This window comes from Sus scrofa, chromosome 5 (genome assembly GCF_054392235.1).
Source record: "Sus scrofa isolate SSC_HxYL_T2T_F1_AM1 chromosome 5, Sscrofa_HxYL_maternal_Yorkshire_Landrace_v2.0, whole genome shotgun sequence".
NCBI lineage: Eukaryota > Metazoa > Chordata > Mammalia > Artiodactyla > Suidae > Sus > Sus scrofa.
In genome coordinates, this window is record NC_139387.1 from 28,747,605 (window position 1) to 28,765,284 (window position 17,680).

At 35.9% G+C, this 17,680-nt stretch overlaps 1 protein-coding gene across 11 annotated transcripts in view; it reads left to right on the plus strand.

Moving 5' to 3' along the window:
- SLC16A7 (solute carrier family 16 member 7) overlaps positions 1 to 17,680 on the plus strand; it is a 164,936-nt gene that overhangs the window by 135,788 nt on the left and 11,468 nt on the right. For all 11 annotated transcript variants that reach the window (XR_014803441.1, XR_014803442.1, XR_014803444.1 and 8 more), the window contains 2 exons: positions 9,333 to 9,476; positions 13,685 to 14,503. Coding sequence is in view for 5 of the 11 variants with exons in the window: in XM_013997677.3 (XP_013853131.1) it covers positions 9,333 to 9,476; positions 13,685 to 14,503 (963 nt within the window). In the remaining 6 variants the exon portion in view is untranslated. The remainder of the gene's footprint in view (positions 1 to 9,332; positions 9,477 to 13,684; positions 14,504 to 17,680) is intronic.

Below are 17,680 nucleotides of genomic sequence, written 5' to 3' on the forward strand. Positions count from 1 at the left end.
TGGCATTATTAGGGTCCCAAGTCCACTATGATGCTCTTGGAACCGCTAGCTTCTGCATTTTAGCTTTTTTTTTTTAGGCCATCTCTCTCTGTGTGCATAAGATGGCTGTTTTGGTTCAAGGCAACATATGCAGATGAGACAACACTTAGTGATTTCTTGGTAACTCTTTCTGAGCAAAGGGAAACTGCTCCCAGAAATTGCTGATGGATTTCCACTCATTGGCTAGAATCGTGTCATAAGCCCAGCCCTAACACATTCAGTGGAGAGGGGAATGAGATTACCATGACTGACTCTCTTAGTAAATCTCACCTCAATATAGAGTTTAAATCTCTGAGCACATGGCTGCATGATGAAAAGCAGATTCCCACAAGGAATTCATATTTTCCACAAAGAGAAGGTAGGAGAAAATGGAAGCACAATCAGTAATGAAGAATGTTGGCCAAGGGACAACTCATTTAAATATTAGTGATTTCTCTGATGAGGACTCTCTTTACTCTGAAATAAGGAGAGGATATTAATTATTATTACTCTTCAGTACTTTATAGCATAGTAGGGCTTTTGTGCACAAAGAATACTAGGAGCACATTCTCTTGGTACTATGTCCTTTGGATTCAAAACACACACCTAAACCCAGATACATCTATATCCACACTATATACATAAATACTGTAGTAGATAGTGGCAGGGACTTTGGAGTAGGTGAATCTCAGACCTTTAGTTAGGAGTTTTGATTGCTTAAAACTAGTCATTACTGATAAACAAAGGCACGTTTAAAGAGAAGAGTAAAGATGAATGGAGATCATATATGCATCTTTAAAAGGACTTTAATCTGGTATATGTCTTGTATTTTTCTTTTCTATATTGTTTGGGTAAGGAAAGAAAGGAGTTCCTGTTGTGGCACAGCAGAAACGAATCTGACTAGGAACCATGAGGTTGTAGGTTCTATCCCTGGCCTCACTCAGTGGGTTAAGGGTCTGGCATTGCCGTGAGCTGTGGTGTAGGTCACAGACATGGCTCGGATCTAACATTGCTGTGGCTGTGGTGTAGGCCAGTGGCTACAGCTCTGATTTGCCCCCTAGCCTGGGAACCTACCATAGGTGCCACCCTGCCATAGGTGCCACCCTGAAAAGCAAAATAATAATAATAAAAATAAAATAAATAAATAAATATTACCATCTACAAAATGAAATAATTTATCCTATCCTTAAATTACAGATATGAGTAATATTATACTCTTGCCCTCCAAGAGCTGAAATTCATATTAATATTAATATGCAATAAATAACCACAAAGTAGAACATTAATACAATCTAACAGGCATAGGTTTGCTACAAAGTAGTGTAGCAGTTAACAGGTTTGGGATTACATTAGACAGATGGGTATATGGAATGCATTATGGAAGGGCTATAAAATTATAATTAATTTTAAGGAATAGATGGAAAGTATATAGACTTTTATTAAGTCTTCATGTAATATCCTATGCACAATAAGATTTATGAGGGAAAAATATCCATGAGCAGAAATGTATTTTAGCATCCCCTGGAAATGGTCAGATTGCTTACTAGTTGCCTAAAACAGATAAGAATCTTCAATTTGCAAATTGAATTTTACTGATTGGTTAATGGAAACTTATATATTTTTCAGATACATTGTGAAGTACATATTCACATTTCAAAATCCTTTTGAGATTAAACTACTTCAACATTTAAATATAAAAGCTGGAAACATGTCAGAATCACTTTAAATGTTCTGCAGTTAGACTACACTGAAATGATTCTTTGACACTAAGGAGACGTTTAAGCTTTAGAGGAAGAAAGGTATTTAGTAGATGTCAAGTATTTTTTAGTGTGAGATAGTATTAACATATTTGAAGAAATTTTAGTGGGAATTGAATTTTTTTCTGTTATTGTATTGGTTGGGAAGTCTTAGACTGCCATATGATGTCGTATCACAAGAATCTGTAGGTAAACCAGCTCTTGGCTTGATTGATTTTTTTTTTTTTTTTGGTTCTTTGATCTACTCAAGGACTTAAATATCTGCCTCATCTTTAAGCACTATTCATGGTCCAAAGATGTCACTTGCAGACATTGCATTCTCATGATAACCTACAGAGACATTTTATTGCTGTGATAAATTGAGAAAATCCTTTCTCAGCAGAAAAGATTTATGCTATATAAATTGCCCCCACATGCTCATAGTCAAACCAGTATTTGGTCCTACCATGAGTGGCTTGTAGTGCTTATGATTCACTTCCCCAGTGTTGGACCTGAGATCTCACAGAAGAGTTAGGTATAAAATCAAATCAGGATTAAGTTATGAAGAAGGAAGAGGGGAAGACTCTTGGGTAGGCAATCAAGAGTGACTCGATACAGTCTTATATTTTCCATGTTGTTAAAAATTATTCCAAAGAGCAAGAAATGTGAAGTACCAATTTTGCATAGAATTAAATGTAAATAGTTATTTTAGAGAGTAAGCATTACGCATGTAACAGATTTAATCATTCCTAGGGTGGTGGTGGGGAATGATACTTAATAGGAGTGCATACAGCTGGCATGGGCAGTTATAGCAGCGTTTGAGCAATCCTTAAAAATTGTTACTTTGCACTTCAGTTTCCTTATATAAAAATTGGGAATGATGTAATGGTACTAATTTTTAGAGTTGTGAGGATTAAATGTGATTTTATACACACACAAACACACACACAGAGCTTAGAAACATACCATGTCCTCAAGAAATGTTATTGTTATTTTGTAGCTATTGTGCCAGCCTTAAACAAGTGACAGTGTCTTTCTGGTTGAGAGTAATGTAATCTGTAAACATAAAGGAAGTGCTTGGTGTTTCTGTCCTTGAACATGAAGAATTAGAACAATCACTTTCAAATCCTTTGATTTGTACAAACAGACTTTGCTAAAATGTCAATTTGCTCCTTTTCCCACCTCATCCCCATACAGATAGCATGATTTTTTATTTTTTATTTTTTTCTTTTTCTGCCACATCCATGGCATATGGAAATTCCCAGGCCAGGGATCGAATCCAAGCTGCACCTGCGGGAACTTCCATATGCTGCAGGCGCAGCTAAGAAAGAAAAAAAAAATTTTTTTGAAAAATCTTTCAAATTTAGAAAGCCTCTGTAGAAAAAGACTGTCATAGTAAACACAGATAAATTTCTGTAATTGCAAACAACTTTCTCCCAGTCTTGCACTAGTTGCTTTTTGTCTTCTGACTTGACAGGATACCACATATACAAATTTGAAGTAAAGCAAATGAAAAATAAATTATAGCACTTTATCATTTCTTCTGTTAGCGTTTATGCTATGCGGAAAATTTTTATATAGCTCAAATTGATAGTCAATCCCAATTCATGGTTTTAGACTGATCAAATATATTTTATGAAATGTTCATTACATAACATACTTCCCAAATTTTTCTCATGTTTATCATGTACTTATGCAATATACAAAAGAAATAAAAAAATAAGCACTAAGAGTTCATGTTTACAGAACAGAATACCAATATACTAAAGTATAGACCAGCTCATATATTCATACATATGTGTGTGCCATATATTTTAAAAACATATAGCAAAAAAAAAAAATCTGTTTTTAACTGTGTACAAAGTTCTAAATTAGCAGCAGGAGAGATACAGTAGTTGTATTCAGAGTGTCCAGGACCATCCCAGGTTTGATGATTGATTGGCTAGAAGGAATCATGGGACTCAACGATGTCTTTTTCATGGCTATTATTTATTAAAAGGAAAGTATGAAAAATTAAAAAAAAAAAACTAGCGAAGGGAAAAGCACAGTGTACAAAGTATAGAGAAAATGAAGTACAGACTTTTGAAGAGTCCTCTCCCAATGGAATCACAAAGGGTCATCTTAATTCCTTCAGCAACTAGTTGTGACAGCACGTGTGAAGTGATATCTACCAGGAAAATCATTAGAGATGCAATGCTGAAGATACTATGGGCTTGCCTCTCACAAGACATTCTCTGCCCAGCTTGCACCAAAATTCCAGACTCCTAGAAGGAAAGCAGATGTTCAGCATAAACCACAGTGGTTGAAAACAGTGTAAGCATTGTGAGCCACTCTTGTCTGTTAGGGAATGTTGAGAACATTTCTGAAATCAAGTTCCCAGATGCCAGTCAAGAGCCAGCCTTGCAAGCAGGCCTTTCTAGGCTGACAGTCCACACTCTGCTATATTAACTTTGTCCTGCACAGAAGTTAAAAGCACACGTTTTATAATCAGATGACTCTGGGCTCATATCCACATCCTACCCCATATATTGATCTTGACCTTGAACAAGTTATCTGAACACTTTGCATGCCTCTATTTCATCAACTGTTAATAGCTTTAATTAGGCTATTAGTTAATTAGGTGTGAAAATAATGCATGTAGACTTCTTAGCATGCTTCCTACCAAGAGTAATAACTTGATAAATGTTGATGAATAATGATAGTATATGTGGCAATTACCTTCACAGAGCTTAGAACAGATAGTATGAACAAGGCTCACACAAATGAAATAGACAGCAAGTGTTTCACTCTGTGTGTTTTTGTGTGTGTCACCAACTGTAAGTACAACAGGAGTTCTGAGAATGGGCAGACCCTGTGTAATTTATAAGAAACCTCAAAAGCTTCATTGCCAGAATAAGTATTATTTTGCTAAGTGTTATGGAGCCTCAACTACAAGATAGAAGTAGCTTTCAGAAGACAAAGAAGTAGCTGAAATACAGGGTGACAATATTGCGACCCTTACACTGCTCTCTGATGAAGCCCTCCTTTACAGCTTCACAGCTAGCATCAAAGTGGCCAGTGTACATGACACTAAAAATTCTGAGATGGATTGGGAAGCTGGGTCAGAAGAAATTATTGGCTAGATCAGTCTGATTTAGCTACGGTCTGGTGTTTTTGTGCATGCTTTTGGAAACAAGACATTATTATTGTTTTTTTCTTTTCCCTTTTTTTAAACTGCTTGACAAGCAAATAGAATAAAGCATTTTGATAAGCAATACCTCTGCTCTACCAAGATATGGATTCAGATCTAACTCTGTAGAGGCTTTTCTATTTTTGACATAACAAGTGATTAAGCACCATGATTACTGGAAAAACACATGCTGAGTAAAAACTTCCGGAATGATTGAATTAATAAATAAGTGAATGAATGAGCTCAGAATATAATTAGGTCTAAGATTCATCAACAAGGGACACCTGTGAGGTTAGAGCATGTTTAACAAAAATCATGTGGGATGAGAATTTATTTTCTTGAAACTTCACCTGTCTTGTTAATACAATAAACCGAGTTGCTTGTAGGTTGAAAATGTATTGGATGATGTTGTCTTACATTGAATGTTAGTTGCCTCAAGCCAATAGTTTAAGCATTTAGAGATTCTTTGTAAAAATAAGTATATTTTATTCCGCATCATAATTTTAATTTTGCTCCACAACTATAACAATGTAAAAATATTTTATGATGTTTTATAAGCACTTAATATTAAGGGTTATGGAGTGTTGATTATTTCTAAATAAATCACTTATAAAGTGTATCTTTTGTGCTAAAAAGATTATAGATAATTATGTAAACCTATTCCTTATAGATCATTTCAATGAGGTATATAATTTGTTAAAATTAGAAGTCTCCTTGCATCTTGACTGATTCCACTGTAGAAATTATCAAAGCCTGCTGCAAAAAAGTGCCAATACCTCTAAATCTTCTCTTTAGTGGTTACCCTTAATCAGTCACAGTGACAGGAAATAGCTTTGATATGATTATCCCAACCTATAGATGTAATTATTTCCCATGCATTGCAAATTAAGTTGTGATTCATTGACTATTTTCAAATTTAAATGCACACTCTTTAAGCAGACATATTTATGAAACATAGAAATCAAGTAGACAATTTGTTAGTTGTCCAGGCACTGTGTAGAAAAATGGAATATGTAATAGCAGTGATACTGGGAAGAGATCATTGTTAATAGTCCAAGTAATTGATAAATGCCTTTGAATTCATTCTAATAATCTGTATTTACCAAAGCACCTATCACAGTTCTTAAAACAACATGTTGGTTACTTCTTTCTCTGGAAGATAATGCATTAAGGGTTATAGTTGTGCTCTTATTTATTATTTTTTTTTTTTTTTTGTCTTTTTGCTATTTCTTGGGCCGCTCACGCAGCATATGGAGGTTCCCAGGCTAGGGGTCCAATCAGAGCTGTAGCCACCGGCCTACACCAGAGCCACAGCAACGCGGGATCCGAGCCGCGTCTGCAACCTACACCACAGCTCACGGCAACGCCGGATCCTTAACCCACTGAGCAAGGGCAGGGACCGAACCCGCAACCTCATGGTTCCCAGTCGGATTCGTTAACCACTGCGCCACGACGGGAACTCCTGTGCTCTTATTTTATACTTGGTGCCTGTCAGCTGTCAATACTGCATTGAATTGATCTGAGCTGAACTGAATGAACTGAATTGGTTAAGTTATTTTAAGAAAAGGAATCCACACCTAAATTCAGTAATTAATCAAACTAATCAGTTGATTCTGACTCCTCTCTTCTCATAAAGGCTATTTGAATTTAGCTTTATACTTTTTAATTAAAATGGTCATTTCCTAATCAATGTATATGTTATAATAAATAACTACATTATATATTTATATGGAGAATGTCTTCAGATGAATTTTACCTTATTAAAGTCAGAATTCTATTCTTTTCACACCCTCTTGTACAATTTTCATTATTTTTTCCCCTCCAATCCTGTTGTTTTTATAGCACTATCTTATAAAGAGTCCTTTTGTTTTGTTTTATTTTGTTTGGTATTAAATGTAATATGTGGTATTCTGTTTTTTGAGCACTTTTTCTAAAATTATGTTGTTACCAATATCCTTTCAAAAGATATTATGGAGTAATATTAAAACTATTATTATGCCATGAGTATTTATATTTATATGTAAAGAATAAAAAAAATGTTAACTACAGTTGTGTGAAAGAATAAGGATCTATTGATGAATGAATTTCAGTGTGTTTTAAATACCATCCATATAGAAGTTCTCAAATGTAATGCAAATTTTTATGTTTTAGTATTAACTAAAACTCATTTAACTTTTTTCCAGGCTAAATACTGGACTGAGAATTCTGACCTAATATAGTATTTTTCCTCCAAAGCAATACTCCTAGTTTCAGATGAAATGTAATTTTAAAGTAAGAAGGAATGTCAAGTCAAACAGTTTACACTTAGGTCTCAAAGTGGTATGGACTTTCATTAAATCTAAGCCTCAACTGTTATGTTGCACCATTATTTTTTTTTCTTTTTTTCCCTTGCCTTACTTTTTCTAACTTTTGATTTACAATGTTCTGTCAATTCCTGCTGTGCAGCAGTGTGACCCAGTCATACATACACATTCTTTTTTTATATTATCTTTTATCATGTTCTATCACAAGTGATTAGATATAGTTCCCTGTGCTATACAGCAGGACCTCATTGCTTATCCAGTCTAAATGTTGTAATTAACTTGCACCATTATTTTATGAGGCATCACTAAAGAAAAAAAATATGCACATTCAAATATGACACAAGGGAGTTCCTGTTGTGGCTTAGCTGTAAGGAACCTGACTAGTATGCATGAGGATGTGGGTTCAATCCCTGGCCTTGCTCACTGGGTTAAGGATCTGGCATTGCTATGAGCTGTTGTGTAGGTCTCAGACTCAGCTCAGATCCCATGTTGCTGTGGCTGTGGTGTGGGCCAGCAACTACAGCTCCGATTCAACCTCTACCCTGGGAACTTTATGCCATGGGTGTGGCCCTAAAAAGACAAAAAATAAAAAGACACAACACTTTCTTAATATTTAGAATTTTTATTTTAAATTACCAAAAGAGTTTTTTTAGACATAAATATAATTTATTTTAACCATTCCTAAAACTTTGTCCCATTTCTAAATCAGTTTTTGAATCAGAGTGCTAGATGTTCATGTTTCCCACATAAGATCCTTCTCTTTGCTGGGAGGCAGCCTGTGTTAATAGAGAGCCATTTTCTCTGGTAATTCCATGTACACTGCTGCACCCATTCTGTAAGTTTTGAGGGTGGTACTTTCTTGACTTTACCAGAATGTATCAACAGAAGCTTTTTCAGACAACAATCAGGAGTCATATTCATATTCCCTTTTCAAATGGGCCTTAAATAGGTTGAATGAAATATAAGGAATTGCCATTGTCTAATCGAACTACAGTAATAACAGCCAAATTCAAGCATACACAAGCCCTGATAGAAACCTGTGACTGCCCCTGCTGAGTGGGGAACATTGAGAGACCATCAAGGGTGTGTAAGACATCCTTGTTTCTAACATAACAAGATATGAAAATAGTTTCTCTTAGAATTTAAAAAAATACAGTATTAAAGAAAAATCACAGTATAATAAATACTAAAAAAAATTTCAGCACCAGTTAAGGCATATATTTGTACATACATATTATTCTAGAAAATAAAATTCTAACAGATAAGTCATTTATATAATCTCTAGATAATTTTTTGGTTAATTTTATGCTTGTACCCATGGCATATGAAGGTTCCTGGAACAGGGATTGAATCCAAGCCACAGCTGCCACCTATGACCAGATCCTTCAACCCACTGTGCCTTGGGGCCAGGAATCCAACCTGCACCTCTGCAGTGACTAGAGATGCTACAGTCAGATTCTTAACCCACTGTGCCACAGCGGGAACTCCCAATTTCTAGATCTTTGTTATAAACTCACCTGCATTTATTAAGATATTTAGACAGTTTAGCAATGTCCTGTTGAAAAACTTTTCCATCAAAAGTTTAATAACAATGGTCCTAACAAACTGTATGTTAAACAATTTGAATTTATTATTATTTTGTCTTTTTTTGCCTTTTTCTAGGGCTGCTTCCCATGGCACATAGAAGTTCCCAGGCTAGGGGTCCAATCGGAGCTGCAGTCGCCGGCCTACGCCACAGCCACAGCAACGCCAGATCTGAGCTGCGTCTGTGACCTACACCACAGCTCACAACAACGCCAGATCCTTAACCCACTGAGCGAGGCCAGGCATCAAACCCACAACCTCATGGTTCCTAGTTGGATTCGTTAACCACTGCGCCATGACAGGAACTCCTGAATTTATTTTTTATGTGCTTATATATGTATGTATGGTTAAAGATAATCAGTCAAACTGATTAGAAAGTATTGAAGCGTCTTCATGATATTCCATGTGAACTAATATTTATCTTCGATCATTAAAATGCGCTTTCTCAACTTTCAAAATTAACAAATGTTATCAATAAATAACCCAGTAACTGAATATTTCTTAATTTCTTCTCTACCACAGGTCCCATAAGTAGTGTTTTGGTGAATAAATATGGTAGCCGGCCAGTGGTGATGGTAGGAGGTTTATTATGCTGTTTGGGAATGGTCACAGCTTCCTTTAGTACCAGCGTACTAGAGCTTTACCTCACTATGGGATTCATTTGCGGTAAGTGAAGTTTTGTTTTCAGCTTATTTTCTTTTTTAAAATTATTTTTATTTTTTTAATGATTTATTTCCATTATGGTTGGCTTAACAGTATTCTGTCAATTTCTACTGTACAGCAGGGTGACCCAGTCACACACATATATATATATATATACACCTTCTTTTTCTCACATTATTCTCCATCATAGGCGACTAGATATAGTGCCCTGTGCTATATAGTAGGATCTCATTGCTTATCCACTCCAAATGAAATAATTTGCATCTACTTACCCCACACTCCCAGTTCATCCCATTCCCTCCCCCTCCCCGTCGACAACCACAAGTCTGTTCTCCATGTCCACGATTTTCTTTTCTGTGGAAAGGTTCATTTGTGTCATATATTATATTACAGATATAAGTGATATCATATGGTATTTGCCTTTCTCTTTCTGACTCACTTCACTTAGTATGAGAGTCTCTAGTTCCACTGTTGCTGCAAATGGCATTATTTGTTCTTTTTTATGGCTGAGTATATTTCCTTCTTAATTCTTCTGTTGCTTGCAAAATTCTGTACGAAGCATGAGCAACAGAACATTCTTATTATTTTCTTTGAATTTCCTTTTTATATCAGTTGCTATCTTAAAGTATTGTCATCCAGTACATCAAAATACTGGCTATAGGATGGCCAATCAAACTAATTTTAAGAAATGGAGAAAGCAGGGTTATCAGACATGATACATGCTATAACATAAATGTCAAAAAGAAAACCTCTTTGGTTTTTTTGTACTGTTTCAACATTTAATCGTCAGCCAATTAAGATGGTATTGTGGACACAGATTTTCTGGCATATATATAACTTCTTTTTTTAAAAAATATTTTTATTATTAGTACTAGTATATGACTTATCATTCATAATAGGTTAAAAATGATTCCAAAAAGAAATTTCCTGGATTCAGTGATTTGGCTTTAACAGTAGAATTGGTATTACCTGTGTTCTGATTACCGGTAGACCTCTTTATGGAATCCCTTCTTTTTCTTACTAAATGATTCGGTTTAAAAACTCTGGAAGGCTCATTTGTCACTAAACACAAGTATTTCAAAATGACTTGCTCTCACTTGATTATAGTTGTTTTTCATGCATGTATATAGATGCTGGCAGACCTGAATGTGTCCATTTGGAAAACATTATCTTAATTAAATGCCTCAACAATAAATTGGATTAAACACATCCATACTCAAAATTTTAAGAACAATTTTACTTCAATATATAAAGAAGTTGAATCATTTCCTTTTGCCTGCAGATGAAAATATAAATAATTTCTCTTTTTACGGTCTTTAGATTAGTCTACACTTGCATTTGATTTAAAAAATAGATACAGTAAAGCCTACAGTAATAGTGATGTTAAAAATCTTTCTCTTTAATAACCTACAGACTTCTCTCTTCTTTTTTAATATGGTCAAACACCTTTGACATTGTGAATGAGAATCTTACATCTAAGATTTCTCATGGTGGAGTGAAAGCCCTTTCTTTTGTGCGGAAATACTATATACAGCTGACCCTTGAACAACATGGGTTTGAGCGGCACGGATCCACTGCACTACATGATCCATGGTTGGTTGACTCCTGAGGAGAGCTGGCTATAAAAGATACGTAGATTTTCAACTGGGCAGAGGGTGGGTGCTCCTAAACGCCCAGGTTGTTGATGGGTCATCCCTATTGCTTTTCACAGTAGAGTTCAGGCTGGAACCACAAGTAGCTGTATTAGGGAAAAGATGATTTTGATATTACTGTACCACAAATATCAATAGCATTAAATGTTATTCTAACTTCAGTTCATTCCTTTGATCTTAAAGGCTTCTGGTACTTCTAGTCAACCACTGAATATACCTATGAGGGAGTTATCTTAAGTCATTATCAGCCAGTACTTCATGGTATCTGAAATCAGAAAGGTCTAGCTTTCAAACCTGGCTTAGCACATACTAGCTTTGTGATCATGGATAAATTAACCTCCTTCTGTCTCAGTCTCTTTGTCCTTAAAATGGGAAAATTATAGCACTTTCCATTGGGAGTTGTTGGCATGATTAATATTAAAAAGAATGAATATATGGCACTTCACAGAGTGTCCAGCATTTTTTTATGTTTGAATAAATATTAGCATATAATAATTGCATCATTATATAACATCTTCAAGTGGTAGGCTTTACTTGAATTTGGCAAAGCCCTTTTATGTTGTTGCTGAGAGCACTGGAGCTCAAAAAGTCTTAAGTATTTCGCTCAGTAGTATACACAGGCAATAGTTGAGGCAGATTTAGATCTTTTGATTTCGAAATGCATGTTCCTTTTACTGTGCCAGATAGGAAACAGATGGCCACAATCTCCTAAAGAGAATTTGGATTAATATCTGAAAGCAAAATTCCAGGTGACAGAATGGGGGCACAGGGAAGGGAAATGACATAAGGTAAAGGTAAAGAGATTTGAACGTCAAAACACAGTTTGGTTTTAATTTGGGCTCTTCCACTAACAAGCTGTTGACCATAGTTTTATTACTTATACACTGGATCCAATTGCGCTCATTCTGCCTACCTCACAAGTATGGCTGAGGTAGAGTTAGAGTGCATACCATCCTTCACTCTCCAAAGCATGTTCTTGGTTCCCTCATGGCAGTTTTTAGGGACTCTACTATAAATATTTAACATAAACATTTATACTAGAGGTTTGCACTAAGCATTTGTACTCAGAACTCAGTGTCCTAGTATCTAAATACTTAACCATTTTGCAATACTATTTCACTTTACACAAACTGGTAAACGCAGAATAATTTCTATTTCTATAGCCTCTAAAATAACACAGAATAATGCCTAGGCAAAAGGGGAAAGAGCAGAAGTTTGAATAAATCAATAGTTTTTACTTTTTAAACAAACTTGTTTGTTATTGTTGCCAAATAGTACCTTGGCCAGCTATAAGAAGTAATTCGTTTCTCAAAGGCAGTGCCCAACACCGCAAGGAGTTCCCTAGACAGTAAAAAACTTGCGACTCATATAAACAGTCAGCTTTAATCCCTGAAATGAAAATATGTTTCAAGCAAAAAATTACTTATGTTTTAGTTAACACACATGTACCTATATATATATCCATGAAATGTGGAATGTGAGGTATGGCGTATGAAATTAATGGTATGATTACTCTTTTTTATTATTTGCATGGCTTTGAAAGCAGTATCTCTGAGACACCTACCATTATGTATAAATGACAACCTTTTTAGCTTTTTAGTCTGTTCACAGTGTTCCACTATGAAAAGAAAGTATTCACATTTTATTTTTATTTTTGTCTTTTTGCTATTTCTTGGGCCGCTTCTGTGGCATATAGAGGTTTCCAGGCTACGGGTCAAATAGGAGCTGCAGCCACCGGCCTATGCCAGAGCCACAGCAACGCGGGATCAGAGCCGCGTCTGCAACCTACACCACAGCTCACGGCAACGCCAGATCGTTAACCCACTGAGCAAGGGCAGGGATCGAACCCGCAACCTCATGGTTCCTAGTCGGATTCGTTAACCACTGCGCCACGATGGGAACTCCAGTATTCACATTTTAAATGCACTCTTGCCCACAAGGAAGAAATCTGTTCTCTATATGTGTATGTAAATAGAGAGATTAATTTATTTGTGGAATTAAGTGGTGGTGTGATTAAGAATGAATAGTTTTGTCCTCATTTCAACCTATTTTGTGATAAATGCAATATCAGTAGAAGTTCTTGGTTTTATTTCTGTGTTTTAAAAGGAAAGGAATACTGAAACCATCATGCGTCTAAGGTGTTCAGTTATGAGAATGTTGTTTATGTGCCACCTTATTGATAGGTGTAATTATAAAAAGTTAAAGTTACTACCTGCTGTTGCATTTTTAGTTCTTCTATCTTCTTTTTTTTTTTTTTTTTTTTTTTTTTTTTGCTTTTTAGGGCCTCACTTGTAGCATGTGGAAGTCAGCTAGGGGCTTCAATCAGAGCTGCAGCCGCCGCTGGCCTACACCATAGCCACAGCAATGCAGGATCCTTAACCCATTGGAGCAAGGCCTGGAATCAAACCTGTGTCTTTATGGATACAGGTCACTTAGTTCCTGCTGAGCCACAGCAGGAACTCTCTTCTGTCTCCATTTGAATGTACATGATAAAGTCATTTCTTTTGTGAATGGCATAATGTGTTTGTATTTTCCTTCCTTTTGTTTTGTTCCTTTTAGGTTTAGGTCTAGCCTTTAACCTGCAGCCCGCCTTAACGATCATTGGCAAATACTTCTATAAGAAACGACCTATAGCGATTGGCCTTGCCATGGCAGGAAGTCCTGTTTTCTTAAGTACACTGGCTCCTTTCAATCAGTTCCTCTTTAATAGTTACGGCTGGAGAGGAAGCTTCCTGATCTTGGGAGGTATACTGTTGAATGCCTGTGTGGCTGGGTCTCTTATGAGACCTGTTGGACCCCAACTAACACCTAAGAAGTCTAAAACTAAGGATGGTGTAAGAGCCACTGAACCACATCTGAAGAAGAGACATGAGAAGAAGTCAACATGGGTGAAAATTAATAAATATTTAGATTTCTCCCTTTTTAAGCATAGGGGATTTCTGATATACTTATCTGGAAATGTCATTATGTTTCTGGGGTTCTTTGCCCCCATTATATTCTTGGCTCCGTATGCTAAAGACGAAGGAATTGATGAGTATTCTGCAGCTTTCTTGCTCTCTATTATGGCTTTTGTTGATATGTTTGCCAGGCCTACTGTAGGATTTATTGCAAATTCCAGAATAATCCGACCCCGCATTCAGTATTTCTTCAGTTTTGCGATTATGTTCAATGGAGTATGTCATCTCTTATGCCCACTGGCTGACGACTACCCAAGCCTGGTGGTATATGCTATATTTTTTGGCCTTGGCTTTGGGAGTGTTAGCAGTGTCCTCTTCGAAACTCTCATGGACCTCGTTGGTGCTCAGAGATTTTCCAGTGCTGTGGGACTCGTCACAATTGTGGAGTGTTGCCCAGTTCTTCTTGGTCCTCCTCTTGCTGGTAAGAATATTTTTCATCAAGGAAAGCAAACAGCATGAAATTTCTAGCCATTAGCTGAGACTTTCTTTGTAGGATAAAATGTGGTTCGAAATAATCAATACTAATAGCCTAAAAGACCAGGGGAGTGTTAATTTTAGGCTTTGTTATATGTTTTTAAATTTAATAATTAGTCTATTTTAGACAAAAATTTCATTCGGAGCCTGGACTTAAGAACTTAAGAATTTAACTTTGATAATTAGCACAATTTTCAGGTTTTTACCCATATCGATTTGTTTTGTACTTTTAAAAATGTATCATGGAGCTTCCGTCATGGCGAAGCAGAAACAAGTCCAACTAGGAACCAGGAGATTGCAGGTTCGATCCCTGGCCTTGCTTAGTGGGTTAAGGATCTGGCATTGCCGTGAGCTGTGGTGTAGGTCACAGACTTGGCTCAGCTCTGGTGTTGCTGTGGCTGTGGTATAGGCCAACAGCTACAGCTCTGATTAGACCCCTAGCCTGGGAACCTCCATATGCTGCAGGTGCGGCCTTAAAAAGCAAAAAAAAAAAAAAAAGTTTCATAAAAAGAAATTCTACTTTATTTCATCACTGGTAAACAGATTTCTCTTCTTTTTTAATTAAAATGACTTAATAATTTGAAGCGATGCTCTTAAAAGTCAGGATCTATTTTCTTATTGGAGTATATTGATTATATTAATATGGAGCCTGTTACATGCTTGAAGGAATACTTTTATAATATCACTAATTAGAATATATGAAAGGAATGCAAGAATGAAGGGAAATTCATTCAAAGTCATTTTCTTCATTGGATACTTATATTCTATATTTATAAATTATAACTTTATTTATAAAATTATAAATTATAATGATTACCTTTAGATTTTAGGATCTGTCTATGATGCCAATAAAAGTATCTGTGTTAAATTATCCAGTAAGGAGACTGAGTGAACACACATGTATATAAGGTCATTTCTGAAGTCAAGGCTTTCTTGAGTCTTAGGTATCAATTTTTTTTTTTTTTTTTTTTTTTTTTTGTCTTTTGTCTTTTTAGGGCCGAACCTGTGGCATATGGAGGTTCCCAGGCTAGGGGTCTAATCGGAGCTGCAGCTGCCAGCCTATGCCAGAGCCATAGCAATACCAGATCCAATCCGCATCTGCGACCTACACCACAGCTCATGGCAATGCTGGCTCCTTAACCCACTGAGTGAGGCCAGGGATTGAACCTGCAACCTCATGGTTCCTAGTCGGATTCATTTCCGCTGCGCCACGACAGGAACTCCAGATGTCAGTGTTATAAATGTTAAATAATTCTCTTTGTTAGCCAGTCTTCCAGTAACCACTGTTGAGTGTTGTTAATGTTATCAGGCTAACCATAAAATTTTTTAATGTGTTTAAACTCTTCCTACATGATATCAAGGAATCACTTTGAAATTAGGAAAATTCATGTTTAATTTGGTGATACTAGGGCATGACTGACCTTAACCTTTTGCTTTTTCATTTGGTCAGGAATGAGTGGTGTAGTTATTGACTTTTTTTGTCCACCAAGTCTGTCCTCTGGTACCTAGCTCAGACGCTTTGGGTGCTATATATCTCTATATAGCTCTACCATGGCATCAAAACAGTTTTCAGAATGAATGACAGCCAGTAGGTCTTATTCATCAGCTAATACATGTTGTTATATTAGACAATACAGTTGGCCTATCTTTTCATACACAATTAGTTTTCCCAAATGATTTTTAGAAGCCTATTCATTAGCAATAAAATTCTTAGTATTGGATAAAATTGTATTTCACCAGCCATGATAAGATGAAAAAAAATCAAATCAGGTCAGTGGCATAGTGATGGGTGCTATGAAAAGGAAAGAATCTCATTTGGCCACTCCCACCTGTGTTGAGACCCATATTAATAATATTGACATCAATTACAGTATCCTTGAGTGCTTATCATGTTAATACTGGCAAACAATTGCACCAGTGGTAACAACGACAGAAATTTATTTGGGGCTCATTGTTGAAGCTCTCAGGCTATAGCCATAATGTAGTGTCGTTTTTTTCATCGTATTTCTGCCTCCTGTTACCTCTGACACACCTTGACTTTTAGACTGGCTTCTCCTTTGTAGCATTTGGGCACTATTAGAACAGTGTCTGGCATATAACAGACACTCAATAAGTACTTTTGAATGAGTGGGTATTGTACTTACTTCTTATACAGTTGCCACTGCTGCTATTAGTCTTGACAGTAGAGCAGTGAAAGGTACAGAGAGCGTGATTTTTATTTTTATTTTTTTCAATTCGAACTTTCACTGTGCTGCACTCAAAAAGAGCTGAAACTTTAGTTCTGGAAATCATACCTGGTTTCTTGATGATGCTAAAAATCTCTAAAAATTTAGAAAGTATGTTGATTTGGTAGTCCAAAGTGATATTAATTCTGATGGGGCCAAAGATCTAATGTTTTTGTATTTAGATGTGTAATAATCATTGTTTGACTAGAAATATTTGACTAAAGTTAGAATGGAAAATTAAATTATGCAACTTTTGCTTTGTTTATGTGTGTATGTTGGAATAACTCCATTCCAACATTTACTAGGTTAAAATATGGAACTTTGTTGTAATAAATAAATTTCCAAGTATCTAAATTTAATACCTCGTCATTAACTAGATTCTAGTCAGAATGACGGAAATTGACCTGTCTAAACAAACAGGTCATTATCAGAATCACCAGGAATATGCATATAATAAATAATATGGATTTGTGTATACTAAGTTTTGCTAGCAATAATTATTAAGAATTAGATGCCTGCATAAGCAAGAGGCAAACTAAGTATAAAGAACATTTTTAAAAGTCAGTGAATCTTCCAATTATATGGCACCAGACTAGTTTTTCAGTGTTCTCAATAATAAATGCAACAAAAACCTTCTTCCTGATGAGTTTGGCCTTAATAATTTAGATTCAGATGAAATGGAAAAGCTGTGATTAGCCCAAAAAGTGAAATGACACTTACCAAGAGGTTCGGTGAAGGCATTTTATGGAGTAGTTAAGAATATGAGATGCAGACAGATGTTGACTAGAGCCCAGATTCTGCTGCTGGACAAAGTACTTCACAGGGCTCTTGAAAGAATTAAATGCAAAATTACAAATAAAGTGTTTAGCCTAGTGCTGGGCATAGACAAAGCATTTAGT